General features: G+C 40.8%; 1 protein-coding gene across 1 annotated transcript in view; it reads left to right on the forward strand.

The window, feature by feature from the left end:
- The window catches only part of LOC125635981 (complement C4-like), a 92,869-nt gene that overhangs the window by 12,754 nt on the left and 66,003 nt on the right, over window positions 1-14,112 (forward strand). The window contains exons 8-16 of the mRNA XM_075125639.1: window positions 474-579; window positions 838-961; window positions 3,312-3,427; window positions 5,190-5,357; window positions 6,672-6,869; window positions 10,328-10,519; window positions 12,577-12,726; window positions 13,167-13,293; window positions 13,692-13,763. Coding sequence (XP_074981740.1) covers window positions 474-579; window positions 838-961; window positions 3,312-3,427; window positions 5,190-5,357; window positions 6,672-6,869; window positions 10,328-10,519; window positions 12,577-12,726; window positions 13,167-13,293; window positions 13,692-13,763 — 1,253 coding nt within the window. The remainder of the gene's footprint in view (window positions 1-473; window positions 580-837; window positions 962-3,311; window positions 3,428-5,189; window positions 5,358-6,671; window positions 6,870-10,327; window positions 10,520-12,576; window positions 12,727-13,166; window positions 13,294-13,691; window positions 13,764-14,112) is intronic.

Consider the following 14,112-nt stretch of genomic DNA (forward strand, 5'->3'; position numbering starts at 1 on the left):
CTGGCAGAGCCATGTTGGCCAGGACTGTGAAAAAAGCGCACCTCTGACTGACATAGCTATGCTGGTAACCCCCACTCTGCATGTAGATGTAGCTATACCAACAAAAGGAGTCTTTTCGCCATTATATGCTGTGTCTCCACCAGGGGGCTCTGCTGGTAGCTCTATACTGGTGTATCTGTATCGTTAAACTCTTTGTAGTGTAGACTAGCTCAGGGACTAAGTGACGCATCTAAGGTGTGCACTTTGTATGTCTACAGCTTTGTACATGAAGCTGTCAAACATTATCATATGTTTAGCACTAGTTGCTAGAGTTGTATTTCAGTTCTAAATACTCAGTCACCATGGCACAAGACTAACACATTGCTAGGTAAAGGGACTCTTTCGTTTCATGTTCATTAGCAAGCACACATTAGACTGTCTACTGTGTGAATATTACTATAATTATTGTTGCTTCATTCTCTTTCCTTTTAAAGGCACTCTTATGGAAAAGGGATAGATGGTGTTGCATATGTACGATTTGGCATAATAGAGGAAACTGATAAAAAAATCTTTCTCCCAGGCCTGGAACAACAGCCTTCAGTAAGTACAACATACTAGAAATGATTATTGTATATGATTGAATATTGAATCATATTAAATATTAGTTCAGTGGAGCTATGTCATTTTATACCAGTTGAGTTCAATGTTGTTGAGATTCGTGGAAATGAAATAGCAAATGGCCTTAAAACACTGGCCTTTGTACTATTACAGTCAATTTACTGGAAGTGCAACATAACCTTTAAATCTAATACCATTCAAAGCACCAAAGGGAATAATATTTTTCCATCTTGATTTTAGATACAAAATGGAAAAGGAACAGTTACGTTAAGTACCAAATCTTTGGAAGAAAAAATAACAAAGAACATTACTGCTTTGGAAGGGCATTTTTTATATGTCTCTGTTACAGCTATAGAAACTGCCAGTAAGTAAACTATGCATTTGCTGATGTAATCTACAGCATTTTCATTGATCTTTTCCCAGTACAATTCTCACTGGGTGAAATCTTGGTCCATGGAACTTCTTTTCACTGCACATTAACACAGGTGCTTATTTGACTGTTCTCCACATACATTATGTCTATGCCGCAGGCTTTATCCTTGTTTTATGCCCACCCCTCACACCACCATCCACACACAGTATCCTAAAGAATGTGCTTATATGAGCCTTGAACCCATGTTTGTTTGCACAGCTGGGGGGTGGGTTAAAGCCCACATTTTGCTGTAAGTCATGCTTCAAACTGTCCACTTTGCAGTGAGGATACAGCTGTAGCCAAGCTTGTGTTCAGATAGTCCTCCAATACCATACCACATTCCTGGGAACTGTATGTTCCAGCTCTTCTTCCTAGTCACTTCCTACTTGCCTCCCATGCACCAGAAGCTACTTGTCAGTCAACGTTTAACTCTTCATTCCACTCAGCCTTCTCCATTTCCTGCTCAGCCCAACTCTGCAAAACAGCTCTATGTTATGGGCAACACCCAGCATGCTGCTAGCTGGCCAAAGGAGCACGCCACAGTTCTGGTTAACCAGTGCTGTGAGCACAGCAGGGAGCATGATTTTGGGAGCAAATATCCACTTGTCTGAGAACATCTCAAAGAGGCTAGTGAAGATGGGACTGCTCTTCAATGCAGGTAGTGCATTAAACATCTAAAGACCTTCTACCACAAGGCAAAGGTTAGCAAATCACCATCTACCTTCCCCTGACTGGGGACTCACCATGATCCTAAGCACAGAGCCCATAGACCTATATGACAAGCTTCTGAGCAGGGATTTTGAGACTAGTAGCAATGGCACCGGAGTAGACCACGGCAGAATGTGGGGCGGAGTCACAGGAACAGACTGTGGTGCTGGAACAAGCCTTAGATCAGGCTCCGCAGCCAGATGGGCTAAGGGGTATCCCAAGGCTATATTCCAAGGATCTGTGCACACTGCAACACTAAGAGCCATGGGATATGCCGCAGCAGTCTTACTCTCGCACACAAGTGAGTACAGCATCAATGTGGACGCAACAGTTTGAGTGTTTTTTCACAGTGTGGCTGCTCTCACTCATGCTGGGCGGACATGAGAGAATTAACTGGAGTGTAGATCTCTTTAGTTAACTCTGCAGTGAAGACATACCCATGGAAGCCAATGGCAAAACTCCCATTGACTTCAATAGGGCCAGGATTTCATCCATCATGTTTTATTGTCTGCTTAGCACAATTGAAAGAGAGCTAGATAACATATATGCTTATACTTGCTATAATTTAGTCTGAGTCTTAACATTGTGGACACCATTGTGCATATAATGGCATACACAGCTGATGAACTTTATTCAGCAGGGGCTGACCCTGAGAGCACAGAAGTGACAAATAGATGTTATAGAAAGGTTTTTTCCCCTCTCTCCTTGCTAGCCACACTGAATTTTGGCTAGAAATGTATCAGCTTTTTTGCAGCAAGAAGGAGATCCAGCCAAAACCAGTGAATGATAATGCTGGATGAGCAGGAGCTGACTGCAAAGTTATCATAAAGGTTTGAACCTGCAAAATAAAATATCGAACAAGCATAAAAGTATTAGAAGTATTTGCCAGAAAAGAACACTCTCCTCCCAGAATGTTAGAGACCTGAGGCCTGATTCTTCCACCATTACTCACGCTGAGTAAGGCCTGCTTCTTTGAGTACTCCCAATAGAACTAATTGTCGAGAAAAGAACTACTCAAAGGGAGCGAGAGTGGTGGAATCAAGCCCCTAGTAAAAAATGAAGCTCTCAAAGGGCCAGAGTCCACCCTCTTGACGTTGAGTAATACCTTTAACAGTAAAGAAATATCACCTGCCTGCTATCAATTCACATAAATGATAAAAATATTACTGTTAACCTAAATGTTTTCTTCCCCCCAAGCCATTCTCTGCACCACATACCCTCAGCAAGGACAGCAAGAGGGATGTGAGCAGAGGGTGTACAATGTTCAGAAGGGAAGGGAAAACTGGGTTGTATATGTGTGGGGGAAGGTGGAGATCAGGAAGGCTGAGGGGTACACACTGGCAATGCAACCCAGCTTCATTGGCTATGTGGAGTGGCTGCATCGTATGACTGAAGAGCAGCCTGAGCATACTAAGGAATCCAAGGCCAAGAAAAGTGATATTCCATTATAAATTAAGCCTTGAGTCTTTGGAAACGAAGGCTTAGCTTCATTCACTTCTGTTGTACTTTAGTTTTCTTCATTTGTGGATGCCTTTTAACATTTGTGTGGGAGTAAAAAATGTTTTTGGCCATAAAAGGTGTTTGCTATTAATAGGTGGTGAAATCCAGGAGGAAGAACTCAGTAGTGTGAAGTTTGTCAAATCTCCTTATAGTATAGACCTGTCCAACACCAAACAATATTTTGTGCCTGGGGCACCTTTCTCCATTGTGGTAAGTAATGTTTAGTTTGCAGTAGCTGCTTTCTTCCATTAACAGGGACTCATCTAGCAGCTGTCCTGCCCATAGAATTCCCAGCTGCTTCCATGGGATTTCTTTGTGAGGAATACCTGGCAGGTGTAGGCCCAAAAAGTTGCTGTCTATTGCTGTTCATTTTTATGGTTTTATCTTTCTGAGTACATAGAGCCACAGCAGAAGGTGGTGAGTAGAAAATATAGAACTTCTCTTTAAGAAAGGAACTAGGGATGCAATGGTACACCTCAAGCCTTCAAAAGCTATGAGACAGTGCCCGCTCCCCCCCCAAAAATCATGAAATTGGCTTACAAATCCAGAGATTTTTAAAATAAAAGTTGGTTTCTTTTCATTTGTCTTCTGGCTTTTGAGCTGTCAGGGTTAATGTTTTCAAATTTTTCAGCACAGCAATCATGGCTAGAAACTTAATGTGTGTCTGTCTGTCTGTTATGGAAGCTGAAATTCTCATATAATCACTTGTCTCCAAGGCCTAAGTGATTACATATGCTACTCCTGGGGGAATTCTGCACCAAAAAATTAAAATTCTGCAAAATTCTGCATATTTTATTTGTGAAAATAACACAATATAATTATGTCAATTACAATTATTTTGATAATTTATTTAAAAATACCTGTCAACAAGTATATCTGTAATAATACAGACAACAAAAAAGATTAATGAAATTTTTTTTGACAAACAGATTCCTTACTAGGCATATGAGTAATAATTTATTTAATCTACAATTCAGAAACGTATTTCCCACACCCCTCAGAAGCAGTGCAAAGGCTTGGGGGAGTCAGGGGTAATGGAGGAGTCGAGGGAGGAGGAAGTAATTCCTGGGAATGAGCCTGGGAGTAAACCTGAAGGGTTGCTGGGTGTGCGTGGGAGAAGTTTGGAACAGGGTTTTTTGCAGGGGAAGGGATTGTTAGGGAGTTGAGGAGCCTCCCCCTTACAGACCCTGGATGACCTCTAGCCTTTTCCAGTCAGTCAGGCACATCTGCCCCCATCCTCATGCACCCCCCAATCCCTATGTGTCCCTGCACCCCCACTCAGCCCCCCCTTTCCCATGTGTCCCTGCCTCCCATCTCCATGTAGGCCTTTACCCCCATTCAGCCATCCCCCACAATGTGTCTCTGCATCTTCCTGTCCCCATGTGTCCCTGCACCCCCACTCCCATTCAACCACCACTCCAGGCTGGTCCCACCACTAGCCCTTCTGATCCCCAGTCTGTGATCCCCCAGCAGCTCTATGTGACACTCTCTGCCCGTCCCTTGCCTCCTCACCTGGCCCCATAGGCAGGGCGCTGTGAGGAACACACCCTCTGCTTTCTCCCCATCAGCTGTTGACTGCTACAGCTAGTGAGCTGGCTGCCTCTGTTCTGGTGCCAGAGCAGCCTTTGGTGGGTGAAAGGCATAACTGCAGTGCCCCTCCGGCAGAATGTATATTCTGTGGAGAAAAAAACATCTGCAGGGCACACGAATTCTGCACTTGTGCAGTGGTGCAGAATTCCCCCAGGAGTAATATGTGCTTAGGAGAGCACTGGCACAAGAGGGAATCTGGGTGTAGTTGTATGATACTAGTTGGTAACAAGACGAAGTCAGCTCCTGTTTCTCCCTCCCAATGGTCAAATTTCCAAATAATAATTTTTAAGGATTCATATTTCCTATTGGTTTAAAATATCTTTCCTTGTTTTAAGATTTTATTTTCACCCTGTCGTTTGCCTGTGGAAATTTTCCCCAATAGGCATCTATAACTTCTGCTGATGGTTCTCCTGCTGCTGCCGTGTCTGTTACTGCGACTCTTACCCGAGATAGAAAAGACCCAAAGAAAAAGACTGCACTTTCTAGTAAAGAAGGTCTAGTATCCTTTGTATTCAACATTCCTCGTGCTGCAGAGAAGCTACAAATAATGGTAAAAAAAATTGCTAGACAAACTTTTACAGTGTTTTTACAGAAAATGAATGCCCAGAATATTTTTGATGGAAGCTGCAAGGCAACTGCAGCATGATTCCTTATATCATATGAACATTTTTAGGAAAATTCCATTGAAGATGTTACATTAAGTAGGAGCCTGATGTTGTAAATCTTTATGCACTTGAATAGTTTCACTGATATGATTGAAACTACTTTTAGGATTGTTTGCATGGGCAAGGGTTGACTGACTGAGGCCCTGAAGTTGCATTGTAAAATAGTTTGTATGGTTAGCTAGACTGTAATCTTCTCAGGGCAGGGATCAGTTCTTTATTTTCCCTGTACAGCATCTGTGCTGTACAAATGTTAAATACTAATAGTAGTGTATTTGTGCTCGGTTTGTGATAGGCAAATTTGGTCAAAATATAGCTTCCACTTTCACACAATGGCAGAAATGGTGGGCAAAATCCTGAAGTCACTATGCATTTTGTTCTTGGGCAAACTCCTGAACACAAAGGGTAAATCTATACTTGGGCTGGAGGTGTAATTTCTATCTTGGGTAAATGTACATGTGCTAGCTTTGATCAAGTTAATATGCTAAAAATAGCAGTGTAACCACAGCGGCATGAGTGGCAGGATTGCTTAGCCACTTGAGCAACTACCTAGGGCCTCAGATGGGATTGTACTCCAATGGATAGCCTATCCTGCTGTCTGTGCTGCTGCAGCCACACTTTTTGTAGCATGCTAGGTCAATAAAAGCTACTGTGTGTGCATCTGGAAATTGCAGCTCTAGCTGCAGTGTAGAGGGATCCAGAGTCAACCTCTGATGTCAGTGGCTCTGCACGCAGGTGCAGGGGTCTTCCTCCAGAGTCATTTGTAGGATAGATGTGACTTGATTCATAGCAAACGGGGAAGTATGGAATGACAAAAGACAGATCAGTAAGATCACACAGCTACTTTAGCATAGTCATCTGCGCATTTGAATGGTTGTTAATTTTATTTTCAAAATACTTATTATTATCATTATTAAGCCACTTAGTGTGGGTGTCATTGAGCAAGCTACTCTAGGAAAATATCAAAGACAAATATAGCAACAGCAAAATAAGCAATGAGAGAGAATCAGGTTATAGAATTGTTGTTCTTGTTTTGAAATCACCAAGCTCTGCAAACAAGCTCCTAGACTTAGTGCATTGTGGTGACACAACTCACCCTCCAGTGTTTTCCAGGTGACTTGGTAATACATGAATTAACAGTGGCACCTGATATTGTCTCTTAATTGGCATGCTGTTTGCTCTGTCCTTTTCTTTCTTCACAGGTGAGGGCTGAGGAGGGGAAGCCTGGCATGGAATCAGCCGGAACCAAAACCACTGCTGAGAGATACCAATCTGCTACCCAGAACTACCTTAGTATCAGCATTCCACATGCTGTCATTGCACCTGGAGATACTTTACATGTTACCTTGAAGGATGTCCACCAGTCCAGCAGCAATACCATTGACTATTTCTATTACATGGTTAGAAATAGGACTGTGACAACAATACTTTGCATTAGAACAGATCATTTTGCAGTTTATAAATCTACACAACTGACCTTTTTAAGGTTGGGAGAAAAGCATGTTAACGTTAAGATGCAGCTGTGGAGGAGGTCTAGTGCAAAGAGATCCATACACTTGGTATTTTAAGATCTTTTGTGACATCCATATACTTTAATTGAAGTGAAAGGTACCAGCTTGAGAGCTTTGGAAACTGGAGTCTTAGGAAGAAAAATTCCATGATCTCCTGATTTTCCTAAGTTTGGGCCAAATTTATGCCCCCTTTTACCAGATCTGAATTTGGTTCTTAAAACTGCAATAAGCCCAGATTTTCTTTTTTTAAATTTAGTCTTTATCGTCCTGATTCTTATTTACACTCGGGCCCCTTTGCATCACTCTTTCAGCGTAGAGGGGCCTTAAAGTCAGCAGAAAAGTATATGTGCATAAATGAGAATCAGGCCCCAGGAGTTTAAAGTGCAGTCATATTGCTGGCGTCCTTTAATGCCTTGCAGTGTCTCTACCAGATAAATGGTTCTCATTTTACAAGTAAAACTATATATTTTTAAAACTCACCTGGGATCCCAACGCCCAGCTAGTCCTTTCTAGCTAGTGCATCATCACCTGCAACTAGAGCTGGCCAGGAATGTTTTGACAAAACCTTTTTCAGTGGACATGATCTGTTGAAACTGCTGCTTTTCACAGGAAAGAGTCAGGTTTGATAAATTTCCTGTTTTGAAATATTTTTGAAATGTGTTTTGAAATTGCCAAGATGTCCCATTCCAACATGTTCAAAATGAAAAGTTCCAGTTTTTTAGTTCAAAATCTTTTTTTTGTGGTTGAGACATTTAAGTTTTTTTAAAAATAAAATTATATAAACATGGGAAGTGATATGTTTCAAACTTATGTGAAGCAACCCAAAGTGAATTTTTTTTTTTTTTTGGATTAACAGTTTGCTAAAATTTTTGAGATTTTTGGCTTTTTGTCCTGATTCAGGATGGAAAATTTCAAAATCTCAACCATTTCCTTAGGATAGGAAAATAGTTTCCTGTTCAGGTCTGACTGAATCTGAGAGCATGTCTACACTACAAAATGAAGTTGCTCTAATTTACGTTGGCATACAGCTGCCGCAGTCATTGCATAGCTTGTGCATGTCTACACTTCGCTCTTTGTGCTGGCTGTGTGCATCCTCACCAGGAGCACTTGCCCGATGGAACTGTCAGGCCGGTGGCACCTTAAAGACTAACAAATTTATTTGAGCATAAGCTTTCATGTGTAAAAAACCCACTTCTTTTGATACGGATGAAGAAGTGGTTTTTTACCCATGAACGCTTATGCCCAAATAAGTCTTTTAGTCTTTAAGGTGCCACCGGACTCCTTGTTGTTTTTGTGGATACAGACTAACATGGGTATCCCTCTGATACTTGAACTGTCAGTGTGGGGAATTGTGGGATGGCTTCAGAAAGCCAGCAACAGTCAATGTAAGCAACACAGGCCTGGTTTACACTGCAGAGTTAGGTCAACATAAGGCAGCTTATGTCAACCTAACTCTGTAAGCATCTACACTAAAATGTAGCTCCCATCGATGTAACTCGCCCACTATGCTGACTTAATATCTTCTTTCTGCAAGAGGCGTAGTGCTTAGGTCAATGTAGTTAGGCTGATGCAGTGTCAGTGTAGAGACTGCATTGCTTACATCAGCTGTTGCTGCCTTTCAGAAACTGTCCCACAATGCCCCACCCTGGTAGTTAAATCAGTACATGTTCTCCTGGTGAGACTGTCACACAGGGAACATAGTGTGGACATGTAAAACCAATTCAACTGCGCTGGCTGAACGTTGACATCCACAGTGTCTACACTGACACTGCATCGACCTAACTACATCAACGTTGACTCTATGTCCCTTGTGAAGGTAGAGTTATTAAGTTGGTGTAGTGAGCAAATTACACTGGCAGGAGTGAAATTTTAGTGTAGATGCTTACATAGCTAGGTCAACATAAGCTGCCTTGCATCGACCTAACTCTATAGTGTAGACCAGGGCTAAGACTGGAATTTAATGAACAATTCTCTTCATGATGCACAAGCCAGAAAACAATCTTGCTCAGTTTTTCGCAGCTTTTATTGACTCTGCAATGCTCCTAAGTATAAAAAAATATTTCTTTCATGAATGTAAGCAGATCTGACTATGAATCAACTCAGAGAACAAATCAGTTGAATGACAAATATGTTCATTTTTTAACCATAACTGTACTTTACAGCTGACATTTTCAAAGCTGTCCAAAGCATTTGGACACCCAATTACCATTTAATTTCAATGGGAATCAGGTGTCCAAAAGCTTAGACAGTTTTGAAGATCACAGTCCCAAGATTTACAAGTTAGATCTAAAGAAGAGATAATTTTATACCAGGATTAGAATACCTGATACCCAGAACTACCTGGGCACCTTAGTACTCTTGAAGTTCAATATCTATAAGAAAGTTAAAACCTGTCTGAAAGGAGAAACTCCATTAGCTCATTTGTGAGGATCTCTGTTCTACTTTTGCCATTTTAATGGCAAAAACCTGTATTTTTTTAAGCCTTCTGGCCAAAAACCCTATGTTTTTATTGTATCCTCTCTATTTTTGTTTTGAAAAGTGTCTAGCATCAGTTCAGGTAAAATCTTTTTCAACTCTTCCATCTATAAGGGCCTGATTCTGGCTTTCTTACAACTTTCTCTAGAAGTGCTTCAATTGAAATAAATAGGATTATTTGCAGATAAAAGCATTAGCAGATGTAACAGTGACTGAATTAAGACAAAGAGCCAGACTCTGATATTCTTACTCACACTAAGTAATACCTTATTCTGTCAGTGAAAGACCTATACCCCCTCCAGCCCGATGTAAAAGAGCCAGTGTCTCGATATCCTGCAGAAGGACAACCACAAGACTGCCTTCTAAAGTCTCTTTTGCAAGGTCGGGTACAGGGCTGTGCTGGGGATAGAGTTGGGAGTGAAGGAGTGTGTCAGGGTGAACCCCCAGCGCACACATATACAGAAATTCTGGGAAGTGCTGCAGTTCTAAGGGCAGCCTTGCGATGCTACTGTAACTTAAACAGGCTGCCAGGGCTAAGTTATACTGGGGGACTACTCCAGCCCCAGGAGTTGCCCAGAATCAGGAGGGCACGACTCCATGAGGTCTCCCACGGAACTCAGAGGTACTACCCATAGGCCATGAGTTGTGTGCTGTTCCTCTTTGAGGTGCAGCACCCAACATCACCCTATGAGTAGTACATTGACTTCAGTGGGAGAACTTATGGAGCTAGGTGCTACTAAACCAGAATAAAAGTTATCAGAATCTGGCCCTAAGTGACATGATTATTAAGTTTCATATTTCCTTTATGTAATACAGATTTTGTCATGATTGCACAGCATTTGATTTGTTTTAAATTTGCTTTTGAATTGCAGGTAGTGACAAAGGGGAAAGTTGAGGTTATGGGAAGAGTCCCGTACGCAAACAAAATAATCACCCTTGATGTTACTGAGAAAATGGTGCCTGCATTTCGCTTTATTGCTTACTACTTCATTAAAAATCAAGGCCACAGTGAGATTGTGGCTGACTCTGTGTGGCTAGACATTGTGGATGCCTGTGAAGGAAAGGTAATGACAAATAAAGGGATATTTATAGAGAACAAAAATAGAAAAGAGGTGAATAAGGTGGGATATGATAGAGGTCTGTAAAATCATGAATGATGTGCAGGAAATGAATAGGGAAGCATTATTTATTCCTTCACATAACACAAGAACTCGAGTCACTTGGTGAAATTATTAGGCAGCAGGTTTAAAACAAACAAAAGGAAGTATTTCTTCACACAACTTACAGTCAACCTGTGGAACTCATTGACATGGGATGTTGTGAAGGCCAAAAGTACATCTGTGTTCAAAAAAGAACTAGATAAATTCATGGAGGATAGATCTATCAATGGCTTTTAGCCAGGATGGGCAGCGATGCAATTTAGGGCTCCAGATGCCCTAAATCTCCAACTGCCAGAAGCTGGGACTGACAACAGAGGATGGAGTACTCAAAATTGTTCTGTGCTATTCTGTTCATTCCCTCTGAAGCATCTGGCACTGGCCACTGTCAGAAGACATGATACTGGACTAGATGGACCATTGGCATGACCTCGTATGGCATGACCTCGTTCTTATGTTCTAGAAAGGGGTGTTCATGAGCTCCAGACAGTTAAAGCAGAGTCATCATGGAAATCACTTTCATTAGAAATTAAATTATTAGAAATGATCCTTACTGCAAAGTACAGTAAGTAGCAGTAACAGGTGGCATATGTCTGGGAGATTATTCAGAATTAGGGCTGACAGGATATTATGAATTCAGTTACTCCTGTAAATGGCAAAAAAAGTTTACGGTTCTGAATTGGAAGAGGTGAATCTGTCTTAAATGATGTATGGATAATGGTAATTCATAGTTATATTCCAATGAAAATTGAGTCTGTGGGTCACATCCCCAGATGGTATAAATCAACATAGCTCCTTGGAAGTCAATGGAGCTATGCCAATTTACATGAGCCAATTAAAAATGAAAAGGCCATATCTTGAAAAATGTTGAAGGAAATTAAAATGGGGAGGGGGGGCAAAATAAATTTTGCAGAAAAATTCAAAATATTTAGTTTTGTTTCAGTGGAACATACCCACTCACCCACTTGTTTACTTTTTTTCTGCTGTATTTCCCACCACCACCACCCTTTTTTCCCTCAACTCTCTCACTCTTTCTCTTCCCCAATTCCCTTTTTCCATTGGGGAAAAGTATAAAAGTGAAAATGTTTCCCCCCAACAAAACTAAACAGAATTTTTCATTGAAAAATGAAGTTTCAACCAAAATAATAATTTTCATGGAAATTTTTTGTTTTGACCAAAAATGCCTATTCCGTTGAGGGGAAAAAAAGTTTTCCTAGCAATTTTTTGACTGGCTCTAACTCAGCCAAAGATCTGATCCCATATGTATAAAAGGAACAGAAGCCAGTTTAATACAGGTTGGCATGCATTTATTAATAATCTTTTGGTAATTCCACCATTATCACCATCTAATTCTGAATACACAAAGGATCTACATTAGAGTGGTTCCTTATAGTAATAGTTTAAAAGCCTAGTAGCAAATTGTTTTAGTTTAATTAACTTTGTAACATAAATAAGCTACACTTCACTAGTTTTATTTCACAGTATTTTTTATTTTTATCTTGCTTTAGAAAGCTATTAAATGCAGCTGGTACTGTTTAAGGCCCTGATTCAGCAAAGCATTTAAGCATGTGCTTAAATCTAGTTGAAGTTAAGCTCATGCTTTTCTGAATCCCTAAATATTTAAGGTAAAATTCTCTTTGCACACACGAGCTTCCAAGGCTCTTAGAGGGTGTTGCCCACATGTATCTGAGAGCAGAGTCTCCATTCTTTAAGGTTCTGGTGTTCTGAGCTCTCATTGTAGCAGCTGGAGTAAAGGACAATCAGCACAGTTCAGGATCAGTCCCTTAATCTTCATCTGCCAACAAACACATACCACAAGTGACACTAGATAAATGTTAGTGGTGTGAAATGCAGAAAGCTTAGATAGAGGTTACCTATATTGCTAATACCCCACTAATGTCAATGCTTGATATTAATGCTAATGAGAAATATAAAATTCTGTTATTTAAACATTTTGCATTTAGATTAAACTGAAAACAGACCGAGACACATACGAACCAACGGAACTGGTAAATTTATCGATTGACACAGATCATGCAGGAACTGTTGCCTTAGCTGTGGTCGATACTGCAGTTTTCATTCTGAACAGAAGGAATAAGCTTACGGCCAAAAAAGTAAGTGTGTTAAAAACAAAATAGCATGTGTCATTGAGTCAAGTAGTATTTCATAGGAGAATAGAGATATCTGAATATAATAAATGAGTAGTAATCAAAACATTATTCTAGACATTGCTTATTTGGGAAAATATTTTTCTTATTTATTTATAATACATTTCTAACCAATTTGCCTAGGATTTGCCAAAGCAGAACAGACTAGTAGCCTATCCACTCTCATATGGGCAAAATTGATGATTCAGAGGAAGGCCATAAATGAATTCAATTATGCCCTTCTTAAAATGTCAGATTCCTTTCATCTCAGTGCTGGGGTGTAACCAATACTTCTATTTGCATAATTTCTGCATATGGCCCAATAACAGGATATGACATTGCTATTCAGAAAAGAATCACTAGTTTTGCAATAGTGCACCTTCCTTCAATGCTATTCTATTTTGTAGGTCTTTGAAGCGATGAATTCATATGATCTTGGATGCTCAGTGGGCGGAGGTGCTAACAGTGCTCAAGTTTTCAATGATGTGGGTCTGGCCTTTATATCAGACACAATTAAATCACATTTTCGGCAAGGTAAACAAAGACCTTCTTCCTTTGCTATAGAAGTGTATTGTGGTAGAATAAGTTCACGCTGAACTTCTGGGGTTTGATTTTTAGACCTTGTATGGCACTGTATTGTTGCTCTATTCAGAGGCCTCCCTTCTGTGTGGTCTTATTATTTCCCAATGTTCATTTTCCCATCTTATACTGTGTATTCATAACTCATATGCAAGTGAAACAGGCTACACTCTTGGGACCTATCATTTGGCATCTTTTGTAGATTGGACTGTGTGAGGGGGAGAAAGGCACTGGTAAACCAGCTTTGCAGATCATGCATCCTCTGGCTGCTAGGCCCCAGGCTGGTGCTGAGGAGCAACTTAGAGCAGCCTCAGGTATTATTTTAACCAAACTCTCTCGCTCTGTTTTCCTAGGCTATAAGTGTTCCCCTGCTACCAGAAGACAGAAAAGATCATTGGATTTTCACAAGCAAATTTCAGGAATTGGTATGGCCATTAATCTTCAGGGGCAAGAGCCAGAGGCTGCTGGGGCAGGGCGGAGAGGACTCGAGAGCAAGGGACCAGAGCCTCAGGGGTGGATAGAGGGAAGGGGAAGGATGGTGGGGGGGCATCAGGAGCTGCAGCTTGCCTGAGGGAATGGGAGAGGTCTCAGTTATAGGGACAGGTGCTAAACTCTGCTACGTTACAGGGTGTAATCCGACTAAATCTATTTATTCTCTTTTAGAGGGCATGCCAGTGCTAATTGTATGTCATTCCACTGTATCACCCATTATGTTTATGTTCTTTGTGTGCCATAGATTTCAGCAGAAAGCTATTTTAGAAATGACTTTATGGT

Source organism: Caretta caretta, chromosome 1 (genome assembly GCF_965140235.1).
Source record: "Caretta caretta isolate rCarCar2 chromosome 1, rCarCar1.hap1, whole genome shotgun sequence".
NCBI classification, from domain to species: Eukaryota; Metazoa; Chordata; order Testudines; family Cheloniidae; genus Caretta; species Caretta caretta.